Genomic DNA, 24,106 nt, shown 5'->3' on the forward strand with positions numbered 1-24,106 from the left:
TGGTAATTCATTGTTCTTCTGATGGAGTGCGTTTGACGATTTCACCACAGCAACTTTTCTCTCAATTCTTAACTAGACCCTTGCCGCCAGAATTCATTGATGTACCAGAGTGCTTATGGGCAAATGACGACAATGATGTTGGTGTTCCACAGATTGAGCCTGTTAAGATAGTCTTGAAACATGGAATTGAGCTGCCACGCATTCCACAGTATAAGATTTCAGTTGAGGGCGAGCAAGCTTTGAAATGCATTGTTTCCGATTTTGTGCATCGCGGGGTGATTGAGGAAATTTCAGGTAGTGCAATAGTCTGATTTTACCTGTGTACAAAAAAGGCAATAATGCAATTCCATTCTGTTTCATAATTGATTTACATAAAGTCGTCGCTCCGCAATTTCCAATTGTGCCTGATGTGACAACAATATTAACTATGATTCCAGCTACAGCTACTTACTTTAGTGTTGTGGATCTGAAGAATGCTTTCTTTAGTATTCTTATACACAAGGACAGTAGATACTTGTTCGCGTTCACCTTAGGGGGACGCTCGTTCACATTTACTCGTGCACCTCAAGGTTGCACATAGAGTCCTAGCATCTACAGTAGGGCTTTGAAAGAACAGCTTGATACTCTTGAATTGCCCTTTACTTGTACATTGCTTCAGTATGTTGATGACTTGCTTTTAGCATTCCCATACACAAGGACAGTAGATACTTGTTCGCGTTCACCTTAGGGGGACGCTCGTTCACATTTACTCATGCACCTCAAGGTTGCACAGAGAGTCCTAGCATCTACAGTAGGGCTTTGAAAGAACAGCTTGATACTCTTGAATTGCCCTTTACTTGTACATTGCTTCAGTATGTTGATGACTTGCTTTTAGCTGCAGACTCCAAAGTGCCTGTAAGGAGGGCACTGTGTTGTTGCTTATTCATCTAGCTAAACATGGTCACAAAGCTTTGCTTAAAAAGTTTCAATATTGTTGCCAGGAGGTCGCCTATTTAGGCTATCTCCTGTCAAAGGAGGGAAGAAGATTGACACCTGAAAGAATAAAACACATTTCTGGCATGTCTGTCCCAAATACACAAAAGGAATTTAGAGCCTTGATAGGTATGGCTTCTTACTGTAGGTTGTGGATCCCAAACTTCTCACTAGTGATTAAACCGATGTTGGCTTTGACAAAGAAGGGCATTTCTTTGCCATTGCCGTGGAACACAGAGCACCAGCAATCATTTGATTTGCTCAAGACTGCCTTATGCTCGGCACCAGTTTTGGGCACACCAAACTATGAAAAGGCCTTTGTGTTGTTTGTGCATGAATGTGATGGATGTGCTTTGGCTGTATTAACGCAGGAGCATGGAGGGAGGAATAGGCCGTGCGGTTACTTTTCTTCCGCCCTTGATCCTGTAGCATGCGCTTTGCCAAGATGTTTGCGAGCTGTCGCTGCTGCTGCTGCGTCTGTAAAACAGAGTGAGGGAATGGTCCTAGGCCATGATCTAACCCTGATGGTGCCTCACTCTGTAGATGTTCTACTGAACAGAACCCAAACGCAACACATCACGTCCGCACAGTTGACGAGATATGAATTGATCTTGTTTGCTCCTCACATCCAAATTAAGAGGTATTGTGTTCTTAATCCGGCTGAACTCCTACCTTTCCCGCAAGGTACTGCTTGAGGCGACGAAGAGTCACATGACTGTCTGTATACTACCGAACAAGAGACAAAGGGTAGAATTGATCTAAAAGACACCCCTTTGAACAATCCTCAAGGAGAGCTGTTTTGTGATGGCTCCTGCTTCAAACTTCCAGATGGTACATCCACAGCTGCTTATGCAATCACCACATTGAGCATGGTCATGGAAACCAAGAGAATCATGCATAACTCTGCGCAGGCCACAGAGACTATAGCATTGACCCGAGCTTGTGAACCTTCCAAAGGGCTTACAGTAACATATCTACTGATAGTCAGTATGACTTTGGGGTGGTTCACAACTTTGGGAGACTTTGGTCAGAGAGAGCGTTCTTAACTTCGCATGGCACACAAATCCAACATGGCTCCCTAATAGTACAACTGCTCTCAGTGCTTGCGCTCCCTACTCAGTTAGCTGTCGTGAAATGTGCAGCACATTGAAAGATTATAGATGATATAGGAAAAGCAAATGCTTTCGCTGATCAGATAGCTAGACAAACTGCCACCGATCTCTTTATGGAGATGTATGTTTCAAGGGAGTCTGTAAATGCCCATGCAATGGATGAGGGTGTTGGGTCTGTATGGGATATTCAAGCTGATGCCACATTAGAAGAATCCAAGAGGTGGGCTGAAGGCTTGGGGAAACTCGATGATGATGGGTGTTGGGTGGACATAGTTGAAGGGAAATGGCTACTTCCTGATGCTTATGATGATGGTCGTCATGGCACATGGTCCTACGCATATATGTGCCCAGAAAGTTACGAAAATGTTAGAGAAAGTTTGGGCAAATGACATAATTTCGAAAATTGCCCAGCGCTATGTTCAGGACCTACAACACAATGTGGGAAAGGGGACATCAACTCCAAGGGGAAGTGTTGGGCCACCTTCTGTCCCCGTCGAAGTCATTCGCTTTGATTTTATTGAAATGGAACGGTGCAACAATATGAAGTATGTATTAGTTGTCATCTGTGCTTTTAGTAAATGGGTCGAGGCTTTCCCTGTCAAAGATGCCACAGCCATGACTTCTGTGAAAACCATGTTAAAGGAGTATTTTCCTCAGTTCGGGCTACCAAGAGTCATCTGGTCGGACAATGGCCCACATTTTGTCGCTGCTGTAATTCTGCAGATATGTGCGGCATTACAGATCGACAAACGGTTCCATTCGGCCAGACATGCTCAGAGCGCCGGACTAGTAGAAAGACACAATGGTATCATCAAGAACAAGCTCGCTAAAACGTGTGCCGGCACTAAATTAAAATGGCCGGAGGCCTTACCGATCGTGTTATTAGCCATGCGTACAACCCCGCAAACTAAGACTGGGCTCTCTCCATTTGAGGTGTTAATGGGGAGACCTGCCAATATCTGGAATCTTCCTAAATGTAGATTCTTGAAAAATGTTGAAAATGTACTTCTTTCATATTATTTCAGCCAGTTGACTAAAAACTTGTATTTGATTTATCACCAGGTGCGAGAGGCTTTACCTGTGCGATACGAGGGCCCGGGCCACAGCATACGGCCTGGGGACTGGGTGCTCATCAAGGCATTTGAGCGTTCTTCCTGCCTTGCACCTCGTTACCTTGTTGGCTGGGCCCATTCCAGGTCCTGTTGGTCACACAAACAGCGGTGCGTGTCTCAGGCAGAAAGAATTGGATCCACGTGACGCATATCATGAGACTTCCTCACCCAGTGCCACACGATACAGAAGAAACAGAACCCCTCGCTAACGCTGCAACCAACGGTCCCAAAGCAGTAAATAGCGCTGAGAGTGCATCAGAGAATCTTTCTGAGCCCGTGAGGCTTGGGAAACCTGTCATTCTGCCTCCACACTCTCCAAAAGTTTTGCTTCCGGAAACTGTTGTTTCGAATTCTGCATCTTCACTTGCTCTTGATATGTTGCTTCCAACGGGAAGTGACGACACATTGTTTCCAGATCAATCAGTACCGGGAAAAGCAAGGTACAATCTGCATCCAAGAAGACAGATTTACGGCACGGTTCGGCTGTGCATTCGGAGAAGGAAAGGATCATCGGGGGCTTGTTTTTGCGCGGCTGGGAGGTCGCCAGCTAATAAGATTGGGGTTTGTCGTTTGAAGACTACAATGCCTGCCACTGCTACCACTCGTATGGGACTTGTAAATGATCATGTGACCAGGCGGGATAATGGACAAAGCACTTGGGCCCCGAAAACCTATTGCTGTGTTTTTATAATATTTGGTTTTATAATAGTCACTGTCTTAGGCTTATGGTACATCGAGGAAACTCATCCTTTAGAGTCCTTGTTACCGACTGAAAATGTACCCACTGTTCCTACTCCCTTCGTACATTTGCATACTCTGTCCCCTAGGAACTCCCAGCATAGACAAAGGTACCATAACAATACTCTGTTACTTATCATGAATGCTACGCATGCCATTTTTAATAGGTCCAACTGTTGGGTCTGTTCACATTTACTGCAACATGGGGATAAGGGGTTAGGTTGGTATATTCATCCTTTACCTTTGACAACTGCTTGTTATGCTTCTCTTAGAGCACTGTTCTTTGGCCGATGGAACGATAGCATCTCGGGGGAACTTTGATGGCACTAATTTGAATAATTTTGAGAAACGTGTTCTGACTCCCCGGGGATGCTCGCTTTTCGCAAATAGGAGTAAGCTCAACGTTGCTTCTATTAAGACTTCTGATAGACTGTCTCGTCCCTTTCAATCTTTGATTTCCTTCAAGATGGCTCCGATAGGCAATAAGGATGCCATGCCTCCTTCTTACACTGTTAACCATAGCCCCGATTCAGTTTCTTTCTGCATACAGAGGAATGCTACTCAGTCAATGGGAGATTTTAAAGGTTGTGCCAACGTTGCCAAATTGACTGGGGAAGACAGACCTTTGTATGTAGGCGAACCTGTCTACTTTGTTTGCGGTAATGTAGCATTTCCATGGTTATCCAGGGATTGGCAGGGAACCTGTTATTTGTTCATAGCTAGTACTGTAGAGGTTTCAAAGGCTCGTCCACGGCAGGACGAGAATGGTGACACTCCAGCACAGGTCTTGGGAGATGTAGCAAAATAATTTGTGCCATTTTGGGGGGAGATAGCGAATTCCGAGGATATCAGAAGCCTCGCGAGAGTACTGGAGGGAACCATCAACCGGACCACAGACATACTCTATAATATGACATTAGAACAGAAAGCGATAAGACTAGTAGCGCTCCAGAACCAGATGGCATTAGATGTCATTCTGGCCGAACGTGGTGGAGTATGTAAATTAGTGGGGTTGAGTTGCTGTGTTTTCATGCCAGATTCCTCCCCAACTATCTTCAAGGCAATACAGAATCTGCACGTCCTTAGTTCAGAAGTGCATGTTCCCGAGGGAAACTGGGATTTTAGCGCTTGGTTCTGGGACTTCTTGCGATCTTGCGGTTGGAAGTTACTTTCAGTCTTACTGATTATTTTGGGAATTTTGTTGTTCCTTTAGTGTTGTATCCAGTGTCTACCTAGTATATGTTCGATGCTAGGGGGATGTTGCGCCCAAGCGATAGGTATAATAGGACATAAAGTGTATACCCCAGACAAAAACTCCAAGGAATATGTGTTAAAAGAAATTTTAGCGAATAATCTGATGGCAATAGATATTTCTGACAGCGATTCAGGGTGCATGGACGATGATGCATGGAGTTGTTTGCAAGGAGATCTGAAGTAGTTTAGCACTTGGCATAGGCCAAAAGGAGGGTTTGTCAAATGGGAAATTATATCGTGCCTCCTATTGTAATGAATATATGTATATTGGCCTACTCCAAGCTGCTTATAAGCCACTTGCGAAGAAATCTGTGTTACAAGGTCCTGACCTTAGAATCAATGTAATCCGCCATTTTAGGTTCTCTCTGTAAAGTCACCCTGTGAGTTAAAATGGTGGACGATGTCATTCCGAAATACAACATGGCCGTCTTGACCTCTGTGTGCAATTAATATGTAACTTGCCTGCAGGTCACTTGTTAGGGTCGTGAACTGAGACCTTGTCCTTCGCTGACCCGTGTGTAAAGGATTACTCGTGCCAATGAAACTAATCCGCAAGCATATGTTAAGAACAATGTATCCAAATACTGAACTGAGAACACTTGTTTAACTACATTGTATTAATGTTTGAGAAGACCTTTATGAGAAATCCTAAAATACACTGTTCCTGTGTAGACTTGTTGGCAAATGTATTAAAGGCAAACCCTACGCATATAGATGTGTGAACTCGGCATGAACCCTAGATCAGTAATGTATTAGAGGAATATTAACCCGCAGTAGGGTTGGACATCATGTTCGCAAATGTATAAAAGTGCGACTATTCTAATGTACAGTCCCACTCACTGAGCACACCGAACCACGCTGGAGTTCGTTGTGTTGTACTGAGGGCCGATAGCTATCCGTTACTTTTGTCCTTTGAAATTGTTCAGTATAAAATAAAAGATCTTTGTATGTTCCGTTGTAACCCGTGTTCGATGTATTTCGTTTTGGGGTACTCAGCCTCGATATTTTCAGTTTGTTTTCACACTAGAATCTCTGGTGCACTGACTCGCTGGTGAGACTATGTCTGCCTGTCAAATCAAGTGATGTGAGACTGGGGGAGGGCCAGTGCAGCAATAATGCAATTCTTTATGACAGTATTGGAGCCACTAGCAGAGGATCACCAGGCTACATCAATTTGTCCCTACACTTATTAGAACTGTCCTTTTGTAAGGGTGTAAACGTAATCACTTATAAGCACCCACATTTTTGCAGTTGAAGTCACAGTGAGCTTACATTATTTACTGGGGGGTCACACACTTACACTAAACAGCGAAGTTGGTATTTTAACCCACTCAGAAATTTGGGCACTGCCACCTTCTTCCTGTATTTACTTGGAACACATATTTAAGTTTTGGGTGTCAAGATCTACAATGATACTGTCCTATAGAGTTTACTTACAAAATACACAAATTACATAGTAAAGCACAATTACAACATGTAAATCCTTATAGCAGCATGTTGAGCCACAATAATATCAGTGTTCCTTTATATTCCACATCCTGAATGGAAAATTATAAGATGCAAATTCAAAATATATATTTACCTACTTTATTTTCAGCACTTTACATGACACACAATAAAATAAGCTGTGTGATGAACTCACTTAGGTTTGGAGATTCGTCTCAAACCTCCAGCATGTTGTTATGTATGATTTTAAGAAAATTCAACTAAGGGCATCAAAGAAAACGTTACTTTTTAGCATATGAAGCTATTAGACGTTATGGGAATTAACACATTTTCAAAGGGTATGCACAAACGAGAGAGTGACTGGATTATGCGCTTGGCTGAAACAGAATTAAGTTTCAAAAGTTCAAAGTTCAAAAGCCAAGATGATTTAGCAAATGTTTTAATGCATAGGTTGTTCAACCTATGCACTCTTTCGTTTGTGCATACCCAGTTCTACTAAGGAGTTTACGGGTACACCCAGTGACTGTGAATCTGCAGCTGGCTTCCATCAGTAATTGGATTGACCCAAGCGCACAAACTAGGATCCTACCTGTACCTATTTTACTAACATTTTCAAAGGGTGCTTTATTGTGTTGCTCGCTTGAACAGCCACAGATTTGCAAGGTGACTGGTGGTCTTTCGGTTGGAAATTCACCATCATGCATAAAAAAGGCTATGCTGCTGATGACAAAAGAAACGTGTTGTCGAGTTCATTAGGGCACTGGCTGCAGGGACAGGCAAGCAGCCTGTGTGTCTCAAGGGGGGTGCACCCAGAAGCATGTTCCTGATCCTTTGAACTGTTACAGGGCAGGGAAGCCCAGCCCCTCAGCTAACATTTCCAGTGGTGGGCGAGTTTGATAGGGGGGGCAGCAGAGGGGGCTTCAGCCCGGTCAGCTCAATGACGTTGCACGCTCGGCCCAGCCCAAGGGGGCATTGTGGAGAGGAGGGAGAAAAGAGCAATGATGTCCCGTTCTGGCCCACAGGGATTGGATGGCGAGCCGGTGCCGTAAGGAACGTCACGTGTCAGAGGGCAACTCCCTTCTTTTGAGCTTGCGGCAGGGGAGTTGCTAGGTCTGGAAAAGACCCGGGGCTAAGCTGATGTCGGAACTGTTGGGACTGGGGGCTAGCTAGTCTTTTGGCTGTAGCTCCTGAGATTCTATCCGGGGCTACAACCAAAAGATCAGGGGCTATAGCCCCCTTAGCCCCCCCCCTAGCAACGCCCCTGGCTTGCGGCAAGGTCCACATTGCTTCGGGCTCACATACCTGTACCGGCTCTGGCGTCAGCTGGATGACATGCTGCATGCGTTCGCTGTGGTGGTGCCGCGACTCTTCCTCATAGATGACATCCCGCTTGTGCTGAGGCAGGCCCAAGAAGCGCCGAATGGTGCACAGGTTTTCCCATAGGGTGCGGTTCTCTGGGCTAGGGTTCTCCTTCCAGCGTAGTAACTCGCACAGCCAGCCCTGCAAGACATGGGGTGAAATTGTTAACATTCTGCAAGTTCTCAAGTGCCGCTGACCTGGAAGGAGAAAGCATTGCCGCAAAGGCACATTTAAACGTTGCATCATCCACCAATCAGTTGCATTTCTGCCTCTGCAAATCTCCAATGAGTGATTCTATAATTGAAAACTGAGCAGCAAAAATGGACGCTAATTGAGACAAATTGCATGTTTCTATTGGGAGGGAAGTTAGCTCAGGGATGGACAGATCAATAGACAAAGTCACAGTGACAAAAACACCCAGAGGCACGTGTTAGTTTCTGTGATAGGAGTCAAATCCACATGGAAGAAATACCATTGAATGTTCCCTCCCGCCCCAACACTTGAACACTTGCATAGGTTCTCGAATGCTTGTTCAATATGTTTATTGTCCCACCCAGCATGAGCTGTCGCCAAGGAAGTGCTCAGAAGACCAGGGCTTTCTTCTTTTCCAGTGCAGGCCACACCGTGGTGTTCGATCTCAGGGTGCAATAATGAGAGGTAGTGCTAGCGTGCCTTCGCTCTCTTCAGTGAAATGTCCATGCATGCATGTAGGCTTCTTGCATAGCTCTGAATGCTGATATTTAAAGCGCTGCCGGGGGAGGGGATACACTAAAGGCAAGGGGAAGGCAGAAGACGGAAAGGGAGGGAATAATGGTGGGACAGTGAAAAGAAATAGAGATTGCCTGTGACTTGGGGCTTGGGATGGGAGTGCAGGCCGGAGGGGATGCAACAATGCAGGTTCTCCCGTGTTTGGAGGCAGGCCTTCTCGGTTCCCTGCCTCTATTCCTGATCGACCAATGGATGCACTTCCCCGGGAGCCCAGAGTTGCAGTGAGTGAGAAGGTGCGCCCGCCTAACTTTCTCAAGGTCAATGAGGCTTCTGGGAAGAACGCGACATTAGGATTCAAAGAAGGGCACCCATCCCTTTTGTCTTAGGGGTCAGTATGTGGCATTACTCTGACCTAAGGTGACCAGGCTTAACTCCAAGTGTCCAGGATGGCACCCTCCCTTCGGGTCTGAGGGTCAGTGTGCAGCACTCTTCTAGACTAAGGTGATCAGACTTTACTCCAGGTGCCTAGGGTTAAAGGATGGCACCCTCCCTTCGGTCTGAGGGTCAGTGTGCAACACTCTTCTAGACTAAGGTGACCAGACTAAACTCCAGGTCCCCAGGATTTAAGGAAGGTCACCCTCCGTTAGAGGCTGGGACCAGTGTGTCGCAACCTTCTAGACTAAGGTGACCAGGCTTAACTCCAGGTGCTCAGGGTTAAAGGAAGTTCACCCTCCCATCGGGTGTAAGGGTCAGTGTGCAGCATTCTTCTAGACTAAGATGACCAGGATTATCTCCAGGTGCCCAGGCCTGATTTTAAGCTGTTTGGGTGACCACACCGTAAGGAATCCATTGAACACTGGGCTGTGGTCACATTTACAATTCTTAGGGGGGTCCATGAACGTTTCATGATTGAGAAATCTGCTAATTTTGCTGCAGGATCTGTCTCTGGCTTCGTGAGCGCAAGGAAGCACCGGGAGGGAGATGCTGAACCTGCAACTTTAACCCCAAACACAGGTACTATTAATACAAGCTTTCATGTGTGCAATACAGTATGACGTTTGATGGGAAGATATGGACAGCCAGGACCATTAGGGCTGCTTATTTCCTATCTGTTCTTACCACACCAATACAATGTGGTGTACCGCTTTCGCATGGCACCTGATGGGAGGGCGGCATGGTCAGCTCTACACCAATCCCTGATGGTCTCCAGCTTTACCCTTTGTATTAATAGACACAGCGAATGCGATGGGAGGGGAGACATGGCTTGCCAGGACCATCCAGTCAGTCGATTTCCTGCCTGCTCTAGAACCTAGCCTTGTCTGTTAAAACACACACGGAGGCAAGTGTAAATACACAAGCACACGCCATTGTGCCATGGAAAGTATGGACTCTATGAAGCGGGTTCAGAATGCAAATGTGCTTCATGCAGCCTGGTAGATGGGACGGAAGCTGATCGGAGAGAACTGACCTCAGGCTAGTCCTTAGCAAGTGGCGTGAGATTAATGTCAGGTCTAGAGCGCAGGGCAGCCACCAACAGTAGGCTTTCACGCTTAGACTAAGGAATGAGTGCATTATTCCACCTGTAATTCCTTGACCCACCCAGGCACTTATTTCCCATTATTGCACCTCTTCCCCCTTGTTCAGGGAAAGTGAGAGATCTATGGGGAACCAATTGGCATAGTTTAGTGTATGATAAATGTAAAGTGCCCACATGCTACTAAAGCGTCCTTGTGGCGCTGGCCTTACTAAGACACAAAACATCATCCAACTGGCACATAACAACAGCCTGGGGAAAACATGTTTTGGGTTCCTTGTTGTCACCCCCAATTAACATCCTTCATAAGACACATTGCAAAGACTCTAGTGCACCTCTTTATTCGTCCCTCAAAAGTGGTTCCCCAAGTTGGGCTTCCTGTAGGACTCCAACCTGAAACAGGCCCACAATGACCTCACAGGTATGACTAACAATCAGTCCCAATGCAAAAATGCCCTTGCACATCCTAGCTTTAATTGCATGTATCCAGTGTGTAAGATAGCTCAGCAGGTTCAGCGCCTGCTGCCAAATAATCCGCAATCGCACTGCAAGGCTCACTGATCTTTTAATCCTATAATTCTGCAAAGGTGATACAAAATATATCACTGACAATAGTACATACCAAAAGGCTGTGCATTCCGTGTGCTATGCAAACGGTCAATATCAGCACTACTTTGCCTCGCGAAAAGAAATAAATGATAAATAAACGTATATTTTCTTTTTAAACGAGGCCTGATTTGATTATCTCCGCTGCAGCAGCCAAGAAGGCAACAACAGCTGTTGGCATTGTGCGGCTCGCGGCCTACGCTGCTAATAACCCGATCATTGCGCGCTCTCCTTCAGACTGCCGGCTGCAGCAGAGGGGAGGCGCGCGCAACCGCCTAGGCCCAGCTGCAGCAGCTGCGGGCACTGAACTGTGAGGCCGCCGGGGGATTTATAAACTAATTTGTAACACAACACTGCCTTGTTTTTACAAGTGAGGGGCCACAGTTGCAAAGACCTGCTCCTTTCTTGTGCTGCAGCGGGTGGAGAAAAAAATGTAAATGAGGATAACCTAATTGTTTACTTGGAATTACAAATGACTACTTCGACGACGCCATAGCTCGTGCCACGGGCGACTATCATCCTCGTCCACAGTGCTATCCTCTTCCACCTTCATAATGTTCGTGTTTCGGTTTCCATGGACCCTCCTGGCTTGAACATACATTCTCAAGGGGTTCCCTTTCCACAAAGGAAATAATTTCTTGAAATGAAAAGTAAACCATCTCCGGGCAGAAACGGGCTCGGATGTCTAATACCCCAGCCCGACTCCCCCTTTTCAGCCATTTCAATAAGGTCCAATGTTCAAAGCAGGAAGGTTTAACATTTCCTCCTTCCCCGGGAGCCCAAAAATGACACGTGTGGTCTGATGGAAAATAAAAACAAAAGACAGACTGCACTATCTGTTAAAAAAGCTATTGGTTCGTGCTCTTCCAGGCCAGGACACAATGACATATTCTGTTAATATTTGAAGTCTAAGTAATCCCTGTGGTAGCAGTCGAGTACACTATACATGTAAAATAAACAAAACCTGTGTATACAACACATACAAGCAGGTGTGTCTGTGTGTATAATACACAGCACACACAGAGGGCCTGATTTATGGAATTTGTAATGCGATGCAAAGTGGCTTTGCACTAGTGCAAAGTGACTTTGCACTGCCAACAAACTCTCTGATTTACAGAACAGTGCAAAGTGTATTTTTGCAGCACTGAAAAACTACTCTTTGTACCACGCTAAATGGGCCTAATTCACGGCGAAAGAGTACTTTTTCAGTGCCAAGTGACTTTCCATAAATCAGTGTTATCTCTGAACACATGGTAACAGTGTGTCACATAATTACTATCACTTGGCAGATTTTGTATTCATTTTATCTTTGTTGAAAGGAAAAAAAGACTGAGAAAGAAGCTGGTACCCAGGATGCAAAGACATCGCCACAGCATGTGCATTAACACACATTAGTACCCGGCACGCGATGCGCACCGGGAATACAACGTGTGAATTGGCTCTTTTCGGAGCCATACCACACAGTATTGCCGTGTACGCCACTGCGTCCCGCGCATGCCGGGTACTCTGTTCCTGACGAGGGGCGTGGCAGCCCCTTAGCCAATGAGGAGGTTTGAAACGGGGCAATCCTGCTCCGAACCTTCTCATGGCTGGAGGCTGCCTTTGTCCCCCGCCGGGGACTTGGGTATGTTTTTTTTCCTCAGCCCCCCTCCCCCGCAAACTATCCCCTCCTCGCCCTCCCAACCCCACTTACCTTCTTTTTTCTTCTATTCTTGGTAGCAAACGCACCGGAAACACTTCTGTTTCCAGCACGTCCGCTCCAGATGGCCGCCATGGAAAGGGAAAAGGAACTACGTTTTCCCTTTCCCTGTGGGCATTTTTGTCACTTTTCATTTGTTTTTATTTTTTCTGTTTCGAAACCCAGCAGCGTTTCAAAACAGAAAAAAATGCCATTAGTACCCCGGTCTAACGGGCCAGGGTACTAATGGCTATAAAACCCTCGGCGGTGGGCCAATACCGCCCACGGTAATGCCCCCGGGGCTTCGTTAAGGCCCTTGCTATGCTCGAGCCTGTAACTCCGGCCCTAGGGGCATTACTTGGGGCGGTATTGGCCCGCCGCCTCGAGTCTTATTGCCACAATGAACAATTTTACCAGCCTGGATTAGAGTAAATGCTCCCATTTTTGGATAATCTTGAGTGCATTTCAGATGTTCTGCTTGAGTGGAGGATACACTATGGAGTAGTCCTCAACTTAAGGTGTGGCAATATGATGATGCAATAAGAGTAGAGCTACAACTAGGTGGCTCGTTTTATGGTTCGGGATGTTATTGCGTGAGAGGCGCAATGTATCTAGAAGCAGGAACATTTCTGCATGAAGAACAATAAAGGTAGTGCATTTCCGCACTTATCAATTTATTTATTTATTTATTGTGCATTTGTAAAGCGCTTGCACATCAAGTAAATTGTGTTTCAAAGCGCCCACAGGGCAACAGGGAGGGAACATGGGCATGAAAGACAAATATAACAATGAAAGAGAAAGGCGGTCCTACTAGGCCTTGTGAGAATTCAGAATGTGCAAGTGCAGAGAGAGAGAGAGGGATGAGGCGGTTAATGCTAGGAGCAACACAGAGGGAAGTGCTAGGGAGTAAGTTGCAAGCAACTGTTAAGTGCCTGGCAGAGATCACTTGGTAAGAGTGGTCACTGCCAATAAATAAGTGCAAGCTGCGATAGGACAGGCTAGTGGGCGCCCAAGGCAAGTGCTGGGAGTGGGCGGGCTGAAGGCGTTTGAGGGTCGCAGGCAAGGGCCCAGGTGGACACTTAAGGGGCCTGGTCACCAATCTAACCGACTTTGGGGTTTAGCAAAGAAGGGAGAGGGGAAGGAGGAGGTGAAAAGGAAAGTCTTGAGGAGCTTCCGGAATTTGAGGGGATCTGGTTCAAGACGAAGTGGAGGGGGGAGGCTGTTCCATAGGAGGGAGCCAGCCGAGGAAAGAGATCGGCCACCAGCTTGCTGTTTAGGGAATCATTTGACACGCAGAGTTGGTGCCAGAAGAACATAAAGATCTGGAGGGAGTCTATTTAGTGAGAGCCTGTTGTAGATAGCCTGGTCATCGGACCCACACAACCTTATGGATGATGCAGAGGGATTTGAATTTGATCCTTGCAGCAACCGAGAGCCAGTGGAGAATTCATCACTGTTGTGTGGGTTGTGTGCTCTTGAGTTCTGATCATTGGATAGCGCAACAGATGGACCGAGCCATGGCTAGATGGATGGATGGTTGCATGGATGGATGTGAAAAGAGAAGATTACTGGTATATCACAGGCAGGGCGATTAAACAGTTTGGTCAAAATGGGCACGTCCAAATCGTTCCCTCTCCTTGAGACCTGACTGCCATGTAATTCAATCAAATCATGGAATCTGTGGAAATGCTTACACATTGGGGTTACAATGATGCGCATCAGTACAGGGATAAGACTGTGCCTAAATAAATGTCATTAGAAATCCACCTCTCCATCGATCACCAATGAGGTACCGATGAGTATTCACCACCCAATAATGCTTCCAAAATACATCCGCTCTTGATATCTCTGATGATATATTATAATCTTTTTATTCTATAGCCAATACTTCTAATCCAAATGTGCCTGTACCCATTTTGATCTTGATTAACCAATGGCCACGTGCCTCTATCTGGATTTGCCAATCCCAACCTTTCATTATGCACCGAAACCTGACACCACAGCTCTGAACATCCAAGCCCTGCTCTAAGCATCCAAACCTCAACCTATAGACCCAAACGTATCTATCTCTAGTCATCAAACCCTGAGTCGACCCTTGCAGCCCTGGTGCTACCCATCAATACCAAGGTTCTGTCTCCACAAATCAAAACCTGACCCTGCCCATCCAAACCAAGCACTACACATTAAGACCTGACCCCCCTCCAATCCAATCCTGTCTTAGCCTTGTCCTTTCAAAATAAATCTTACTCTCACCTTCCAAACTGGTCTCTACTAATCCCATCCCTGCTCTTTCAATCTTCTCCAGGATCTACCAATCCAATCCTGGCTCTCTCCATCAAACACTCACTCTACCAAACCAAACCTGGCAAGCTCTTTAATGCTCATTTTGCTATAGTGACTTTGATTTCCTGCCACGTTTTCAATGCTTATTTTCTGTGTTTGTCCTCTCTACATACTGTGCTTGAGAGCGACACACTTTTTTACCATACTCAATGGACAACACACTAATCCTTTTTGCCACATTTTTGGCCCCAATTTATAACCGATACATGCAGGATACAGCCTTCTGGTACACTGTCAATGCTTCTGCTACAAGGTGGCTCCTTGCAAGATGTTATTAGGAACATTTATAGTAATCTCATATTACGTGAGATTCTTGTGTGGGTGGAAGAGTAGCACATACTCCACAACAAACAGGCTTTAGTGCTGGGTATGAAACTCTTCACAGTATCTTGATGTTAACATTTTTAATGGGCAATGTAAAGAGGAAGACTGGAAACAGGCTGTATGTGGCGTTTGTGGACTATTAAGCAGCCTTCGATACAGTAAACAGAGGTTGTCTATGGACGAAGCTTCAGTTATGGGGCATGCCAAACCATTTACTATGTTTTGTTTGACAATTATATGGTGGCACGCATGCCAAGATTTGCTTGAATAAGGAAAATAAATATCTGAAGCTATCAGAACCACCAATGTCTTGACACAGGTGTGCGTGCTGACGCCCCTGTTTTTCCACCTATATATTTCTGACTTGGATAGCCAGGTCAAAGATGTTAATAATTATCTACCAGCAGTTAACCATAAGCATCTGAAATAGCTGGGTTGGTCTGATGATATTGTGGTACTGGGCAAGACCCGCATAGGCCTGCAAATAACTTTGGATGTCTTGATCAATTATTCCAAAACCATTATTATTATTATCATTACTAATGTATTCACATGTTTATTGAATAAATAAGAAATCAACAGAACAATTAAAAATTTGAAATCACCCAGCTACCCTAACACTTCACAATATAACACAAAAAGGCCAGGAATTAATCATCAAAAGCCAGTTACACCAAGTCCAGAAACCTCCCCCAGATGTCTTCCCGAAGATCATTTTCCTTTAACTTGCAAAAAATAACTCTCTCTATTAATGACATTTTATGGAGATCTTCAATCCATACAGAAGCTAAAGGGAAATTAACACTCTTCCATTCTCTCAGTATTATTGTTTTGGCAGACAATGAAGCTCTGAAAAAACAGCATTTCTGGGTGTATGACAAATCCTCCAAAAGCTCTTATTATAATAACAGTCTTATTCTTAACTTGACCAAGATTCAAATCATCTGTGTTGGAGACAAAATAAATCAAAAGTCAGCCATTTGATATGGAAAATGTATTCAAGGTCATACTCTACATCAAGTATACAGCTTTATTTCTCTAGGGATTCTGTTGTGTTCACGTAGTTGCACTAAACCTCTGAGAGAATACACCAGGGCGAAGCTTTGTAATACATTGATATCCATGAATATAATTTTACTTAATAGTTTTACACAGCTGGTTGAAACTCACCAGGGGGTTTGTTAAAACTCTGCACAACTTGTGTAGTTTCTAGTATAACCTATGCCCTAGAATCATACAATGAAAAAGAAATAAGTTGGTTGAATGCATTGGAGTGGAACCTATGCCTAGAATATTGGGCATCCATGTTGAGGCCATAAGATTGGAATTGGGGCTGCCTTCACTGCGAATCAATTATAAAGTAAAACGTAGCCTTTGTTTAGTAAAGCTGATGACTGCAGATAGAAATATAATATTGGGGGACATTGGTTTAATATTGAATAATGAAACCATTAAGACTTCCAAAGTGCTAAATGATTTGGTTAATTCCTGTAATGAATTTCAGGGGGAAATAAATTGGTCGCCCAACTTGGGAAATAACTATCGGATAAACAAGAAGGTACTATGCAGAGCGGCGTACAAATGGCATTTGTCACACAACATCACCCATCTAGCTAAATTAAAAAATCAGAATATGTTAAGCAAGCATTTAAGCACTAGACAATGAATTATGTAAAGGTCATACAGAGCAAAGAATTGCAATTAAGAGTTAAGTGTCTGCCTTCTCTAGTGAGAACTGGAGCCTGCACAGGGTATCCAAATCTGAGGAAACAGTACACGATTTGCTTAAGTCTTGCCCTATTCTCATCCAAGATTATGAATTGTAATGCAGGACATTTGCACATGCTTTGAGTTCTATTAGGGCTGATCAGTTCTGGTCTTATTTGATATATAGAGGTTCAATTGTACTGGCACATTCTGCATATAATCTATAGAAAATTATCTTTACACAACTTAAATATTGAGTATATATTAAGAACTTTTAGCACTTTATATCATTATGCTGACAGTAATATATATGTTGACAGATTACTTTTGATAAGAGATTTGTCTTTATCTTGATTTTATCACTTGGAGTTAATAACCATGAATTATGTTGTGCATTACTAACCTATATGGAGATATGTTCCCTTGTGAATCAAGCAACAGAATCAAACTTAAAATGTTTGGCTGATATGATGGGCCATTAGTGTTGAGGATGAGCAGGTCATTGTTAGCATATACAAAGATTCACCCAACAAGATGATCTGCTTTCGGCTCAAACATTGGTCACATTTGAGCAGTGTCGAGAATAGTATGAAAAAGCCCATGTCGATGGGTCAGACAAGTCATTCCTGCCTCTTAATGCGAGGACCATAATATTCTGTCCTTTGTCCAATCAAGGTTCACAGGGATCATGCCCAGCACATCAAGGACAAGATAAAAAATTCTTGCAGATGTTCTGATGCTATGAATGGACATGTGAACACCCACAGTCACCTGTGTCAGCATCTCTACTCTCATATAGCCCCCGCTTAGTCTGGGAAGCGCTTCTCTCATCCACCTTAAGCCAAAACTTGCCTTTGCTCAAAACATCACACAACTAACGTTTCAACATTACCCTGTTATGTGCAGGCTCATTTATTCATTCTATGTGTATGTATGTATTCTTTTTGGAAAAATATTTGGAAATAAAGAAAAACATTTTCTGTACATCGCTGTCTCTGATCATTAGTAATGGCAGCCAAACATACAAACAATCAAAACAGGTCATGCCAAATTAACTAGATACATGAGGCTCTCTGGGTGGTTTGAACTGCAACTCCCATAATCTCTCTCCGTTGCCTATGCTGGTTAGGGATGATGGGAATTATAGTTAAACACATTTGGCAACACACATGTTACACAAACTCCTACCCCAACTTAAAACATGGTAAAGAAAGGCCAAAGTTCTGCTCCCTGTACCATATGCTCCCTTGCCACTGAAACCACTATACATTAAAGAGAAAGTCCACATACCTGTTTTTCTGTCTACAACACATATTGTTGCAGAATAAGGGTATCACTTGTGCACCAGGACCCTAGCCGGCCCATAGGACTGGGCCCAATGGCCCTTTAAGATGGAATAGCAGCACACGTGAGATGGATGGGGATGCAGATAAATACTCAAGCATCAAATCAATAATGACAACTCAACGGTTTGACAAAGAGAATCCATTTAATGACAAGTACAAAAAACGGAGAGTTTCATGAATATCAGCGGATGCGTGATCTTCCTTCTCGCTTCACAACTCCAACGAACTTCATAAGAAACACATCATTTATACTAAAAATTTGTCGTCACTGATGTGTAACGCTTAAAGGTTGGCATGCAATTCTATTGGTTCTCGGAAGGTAATTTTAATATAGGTACTATATCTGTATATGGTAACGGAGTAAGGGGATTGGGTAAACACTGTCAGGTGGGGCATCTAAGCCCTTCCTTCAAAAATGGCTACTGTAGACGTCACTAAAAGTACGACGTACCATTGGTTTTACTAACTATAGGACCCTAGATTACTTGGTCCATTAGAATTGGGCTGGCACCAACTCCACTCATACTTTTCCACTTTGCCTAGCAGCATGCAGAATGGTCGGCCAGGTGCAGGTTGTCCAGCAGCTACACCGGCCTTCCTCCAATTATTGTTACAATCAATCATCACTTTATTGGTCATCTGTCAATTATTTCAGTGTGGTTGGCCTCGAGACTGCATCTCTGTCTGGAAAAGTTCTGATATCTTTGCATGGCACTCCGCCATGCGTAGGTGTGAAAGTATCACTTCTTCTCGCTTGGCTGGTCACATGATTCAGACACCGTGAGATCAGCTTTTTCTCCATGTAATTCGTGTATTTGATTTTCATTTTGCCTACCACCTGTCTTCGGTTTCTTATCTTGACCTTTCTGAGCAGGATATTCTGTTTCTTGCTTCATTAATTGTAGCTACTGTTCATCTGTTTTAGCTGATACGAGTTTGGCTTTTTGGCACGATTTGTGTCTGCTGAGTTTCGTGTCTGGCTTTTATTCTTGATTTGTTAAATATGAAGCTGTCATCGTGTGGCCTTTAATAACCTTTGGTTGATTTTGTTTCTTGTGCATAGTGGAAGTATACTTATATAACATGCTCCTTTTGAGGTAGATATGTATAGGTTGCGCTTGCCACAAACTATCTTGCTACTAAGCATAGCAAGCCACACAAAACTTTCTTGTGGTTCCAAGCATATGTACATGCGTAAACTGGTCGAATATCTTCATCATGCTAGTTGCATATGCTTCTTACATTTGACATCGTCCTTTCACTTTAGGTTCACAATGTCCCATGTCCATGGCGTTTCGTCTCTTTACGTCATTCTCAGGTCATCATATCGTCTATATGTGAGTCAGTCCGGGTTCTTGTCACATCATCATTCATCTTCCATTAAGACCTTTTTGGTTTCTTCAGGGACTGTACTCAGACGATCTTCATTTCGTTTCATTTGTTGATAAGGTTTTCTCAATGGATACCTTATTATCCATGTTTTCTTTGGTGTCGGTACTTTAATAGGTGCTGTTCTTCGGATAGGTACTGGACAGAGCCCCACTGCGGCTCTTTTCTGGTTTATTTGTTCATCATACGTCACATACTTCGGCGTGAACGTTTCTGGTACTTCAAAATGGACGGTTGGAGTGCAGATCATGATTTGGACCTCCTCTACACACTCATCAGTAGGAGTGCTGCTTGCAAGCAGATTGCAAATCAAGTACGGTCACATTATGTGACATGAATAAACATCAGAGGTCCAGTGGGCAGTCTGTGGTCAAAATGATTTCCTGGGGGCAGGACATGCCCTCACTAACAGGAGTAATTGGTGCAGAGGTCTGCTACCTGATGCTTTTCCAAATTTTTGATGACAACTTCCATGGTCCATTCGCATTGACACTTCGGGTTAGGGCTGATGCAAGTTGTGGTAAGAAAAATATGTGTCATGCCAAAGGCTATTTAAATAGCTCCCAAAGCTGAAAGCAGAGAAGGGAGCAGTCAGAGCCCTGTCCACCGGCCCAATGCCCCTCATCCATGAAACCACTATACAGTAAAGAGAAAGGCTACACATCTACTATTCAGTCTACAAAATGTACTCTCTGACCACAATTGCAGAGTAAGGTCATTAATGATCCGAATGAGTTGTGCATGCACACCTACAGTCGGCAGGGATAGTGTGTTTCCCATAGTCAGCTGCAAAACTAAAACATCACACTGCTGTCAATAGTCATTGCAATTCTACAATATAGACAGTATGGCAATGCATATCTAAAGCACAAAGAGGCAACATCTGTATTAGTGATGCTCTATCTTCTATCATAATGTACTGTAGCTCAAAACGGTTTCATACTGTATTGGTTGGCAAGATGGCCAGGGAGGCATGCCATCTAGCTTCAAAGAACAGTGAAAAGTCAAAAAGATTGCACCATACCACTGTGTACCCTTTACTGTACAGCATACCGGTCGGGTATTGGCCCCAGGGCTACGTTAAAGTCCTCGCTTCACTCGGCTTTATAATGCTCGCCCCAGGAGCATTACCCTACCGGTAATGCCCCCCTCCTCGGGGTCTATTTATTAAATGTACACCTGGCCGAGAGCACAATAAATCTGATGTAAATGGACCTTGGGTCGAGGGTCCACATCATGGGTGAGGTTATCGTGAGTGTGGGAGAGCTTCCTCCAGTCAATGCAAAAAAAACCAGCCATTGGCATGTTAGCATGACAATCGGACTCAACTGGCCTGACATACCCAGTAGGCAGAGTGGCCCATTGCAAAGATGCAAAAGGCAAGAGGGCACTAGACCTCAAGTACCCGGTACTTTGCAGAAGGTTAACACGTGACTCCTTAACAGCTGGGCACCCGCAATTGAATGCAAGAAAGACCCCATGCTCTTAGACAACAGACATGCACATACTGACTCACCACGCATGGCATGGTGCCTATCAGGAGGGAGGCTGAAAAAGGTTAAGCATACGCCAAATTGCTAGATCTAAGTGGTTATGTAATGTTGGCGGTTCCATGATGGCCCTGCCCTGATATTTCAGCTTAATTCCTTATGGGATTACCTTAATCATGAACGACTTGGGACTGTGACTAGGCTGGGGGCACAGGTGCTCTTGTGCTGCTCAACCTCTCAGCCGCCTTTGATCCCATGGCACATGAGATCTTGATAAATCACCTTAAAGAAATAGGCTGTGTAGGAGTGGTTTGGGCCTAGATTAAATCGTCCATGTCCCCTAATAGACATATGGTCTCCTCCAACTTTTTCATCATGCTCAATGCTAGTAGATTAAGGAGTTTTACAAGAATCTGCATTGTCCCTCTTACTTTTTCTTAACTATATCAGCCCCCTCTTAAAGCTCATTAAATTCACGGGTTTGTCTATGCAGACAACACTCACTTAATCTTCATATTGTTAGCTAATAAGAGGGTGCTCATTTCTTCTCTGACTCCCTTTTGGAATTCAGGATCAGGTGCTGACAACCCATCTAAAGAGGAACCCCACAAAGACAGAAATCATGTTGGTGGGACCCCCCGTTGACTTATTGCCATTAAACATGTAGACCACCCAACTTTGCTCAAACCCTTGGATGACCCCCGCGGTGAAAAACCTCAGAGTTCTTTTGGACGCAGGTCCAAACAATGGAACCCCAAAACTGTGCCACAGTTAAAAAGGAACTTTTTGATGCTGCATGCTTAGGGAAAATATCTCCTTAACTTAATTTTCCCAAAACAGTTCAGATCACTCCAGCTTTGGTGATGTCTCGTCTGGACTCCTCAAACTCCAGTGGAACTCCTTCAGAGAGTAACGATACAAGAGAAAAAGAGACCACAATACTGTAAGGAATGCTGCTCATCTTTGGAACTAATTCCGAGATGGTCTGAAGATGGTTTTTCAGATTAGGATAGCAATGGAAACTATGTTCACACTTTAGTGCACCATCTTTGAATTCTGGTTTTCAGGCTCTCTCTCGGGTGGTTCCATGACGGGAGGGCACTTCAGTTGTTTCAGGGCGCTTTATCAAACGCATAACATAACGTGGATGGTTTAATTCTAGAATATTCATATGAAAGACATTTTAAAGCCCGATGAATGCCAATTAATGAGGCATCCTACTTCACTACCAATGCCATAATGAGTGGCGCTGAGTCAAAAGGCACTTATCAACCTTGTACATTGGCAGTTCATAGGTTGTAGAGGGAAACACACTATATAGAACATGAAAACACACCCCAAGTTCACTCTCCCCGCACAGCAACCCAGAATTCAAAGGAGCGCAGAAACATTGCACACATGTCAATAAAGAATTGCACTTTTTAAAGTGTAGCAGTACATTAAAAAAGTGACTCTGTTGGTGGGAAGGGAAAGCACAGCATTGGTCATGAAGGAGTTCCAGTCTACACTGTGCCTCTGCCAGTGCAGATCCCAATCATTCAGAAGCTCACTGTGGCCACCAAGTTACCAGGCTAATTGCTACCGTAACGTACGGTTAGACGCCACATAGCCTGTCTTTGTTATTTCCAATTACTTACTGTTGGATGAGAGAACAAAACCAACAACATAAGATGACATTTTAAAAAAAAAGACAATTCAAGGAGATTCTTTGGAGCAGGTGAGATTCGAACCGAGCCCCAATTCGAGCTACTTTTTTCAGGCAATCATGCATACAAATTAACTTCCAATGCTGCGATTATGAAGCCACTAAAAGCATACAGAAGCTTGAACCAAGCCAGGCAGGTCACAAAACCCTTGCGCATAGGCAGGACAGTTTGTGCCTAACACCAGATAGTGGGATATGTGCACAGGTGCAGTTTGCATCTCTTTAGATCTATCGGCAATAGGGGAAGGAAAAAGGAACTCCACAGAGGTCATTTGCCAGGGACAAAAGGGTTGATATTGTGTCAAAGGGAGTAGTATTGCAAGTCAGATGATAACCGGAATAAGGACGGGTCTTTTTGCAGAACGCTGGCTCCACGCGTCTCGGTGCTCTTTTGCGTGAGCCCGTGAGCCCAACTATCAATGCCGGGTATCAATAAGAAGGGGTATCTCAACTCCCTAGGCAGCAGCTTGCCCACGCCCTTTGTCGCGCAACACCATTCATCAAGGTAGTTTGTTGGCCAGCCATGATTCGAGTGAAATACTCCAGCCACTCCTGTTTTGTCTGTTTCCTGTTTCTGCTTCTGCCTTCAGCCACGTCCATCTGATCTAATGCCAGTCCTTGACTGCACACTCAGTGTTCCATAACAAGTGCAGTTATTTTGCTGGACTGTCCACCTTGGTAAATCTGGGGTCTGTCAGGGGCCTGCGTTCCTTGGTGTAGCGGGGTGCACCCTGAAGGATAATAGGAAGGCCCATGTACTAATGGTTGCTTATCTCTCCTCAGCCTCATTGGTGTTCCACAGCGCAGCTTCCGTCCCAGCCCTTCCTGTCTGTAAGCCTTGCGGTTGAAGTGAGACACTCACTCCTGTCCTGGCCAGCCAAGTCAGTCCCAGCCTGTTGATCATTCTGACACACCTTATCATGTCTCGGTGAGTGTTGGGGAGCTGAGGAGGTCAGTGCCAGCTCACATCAGTTCCTGTATGTATTGGTGAATCAAAGCCTGACAGATTATATTACGATTGTTGATGACAAGTATTGTATGAGAATGTAACACAAGAATCATTCTCCCTAACTCCTTTTTACTTTTCTAATTTTCTGTCCTATGGCTGATCTTTTTTTTTCAATTTGTGTTTATTTATAACAACTTATCCATCCAGTATATTTTACAAAAACAAATCCTCTGTAAAGGAGCAGCTGCATGCATTTGCAGGAAGTCCCGCCCACCTACCTCCTATATGTTGGAAAGCAGAGGTTGTGGCATGTTTGACACCAGCAGTTGTGCCA

The 24,106-nt window shown here is 44.4% G+C and overlaps 1 protein-coding gene across 3 annotated transcripts in view; it reads right to left on the reverse strand.

Moving 5' to 3' along the window:
• SATB2 (SATB homeobox 2) overlaps positions 1-24,106 on the reverse strand; it is a 444,828-nt gene that overhangs the window by 112,678 nt on the left and 308,044 nt on the right. For all 3 annotated transcript variants that reach the window (XM_069615807.1, XM_069615806.1, XM_069615805.1), the window contains one exon: positions 7,937-8,134. In XM_069615807.1, the coding sequence (XP_069471908.1) occupies positions 7,937-8,134 (198 nt within the window). The remainder of the gene's footprint in view (positions 1-7,936; positions 8,135-24,106) is intronic.

This window comes from Ambystoma mexicanum, chromosome 9 (assembly GCF_040938575.1).
Source record: "Ambystoma mexicanum isolate Mex_15411 chromosome 9, UKY_AmexF1_1, whole genome shotgun sequence".
NCBI classification, from domain to species: domain Eukaryota; kingdom Metazoa; phylum Chordata; class Amphibia; order Caudata; family Ambystomatidae; genus Ambystoma; species Ambystoma mexicanum.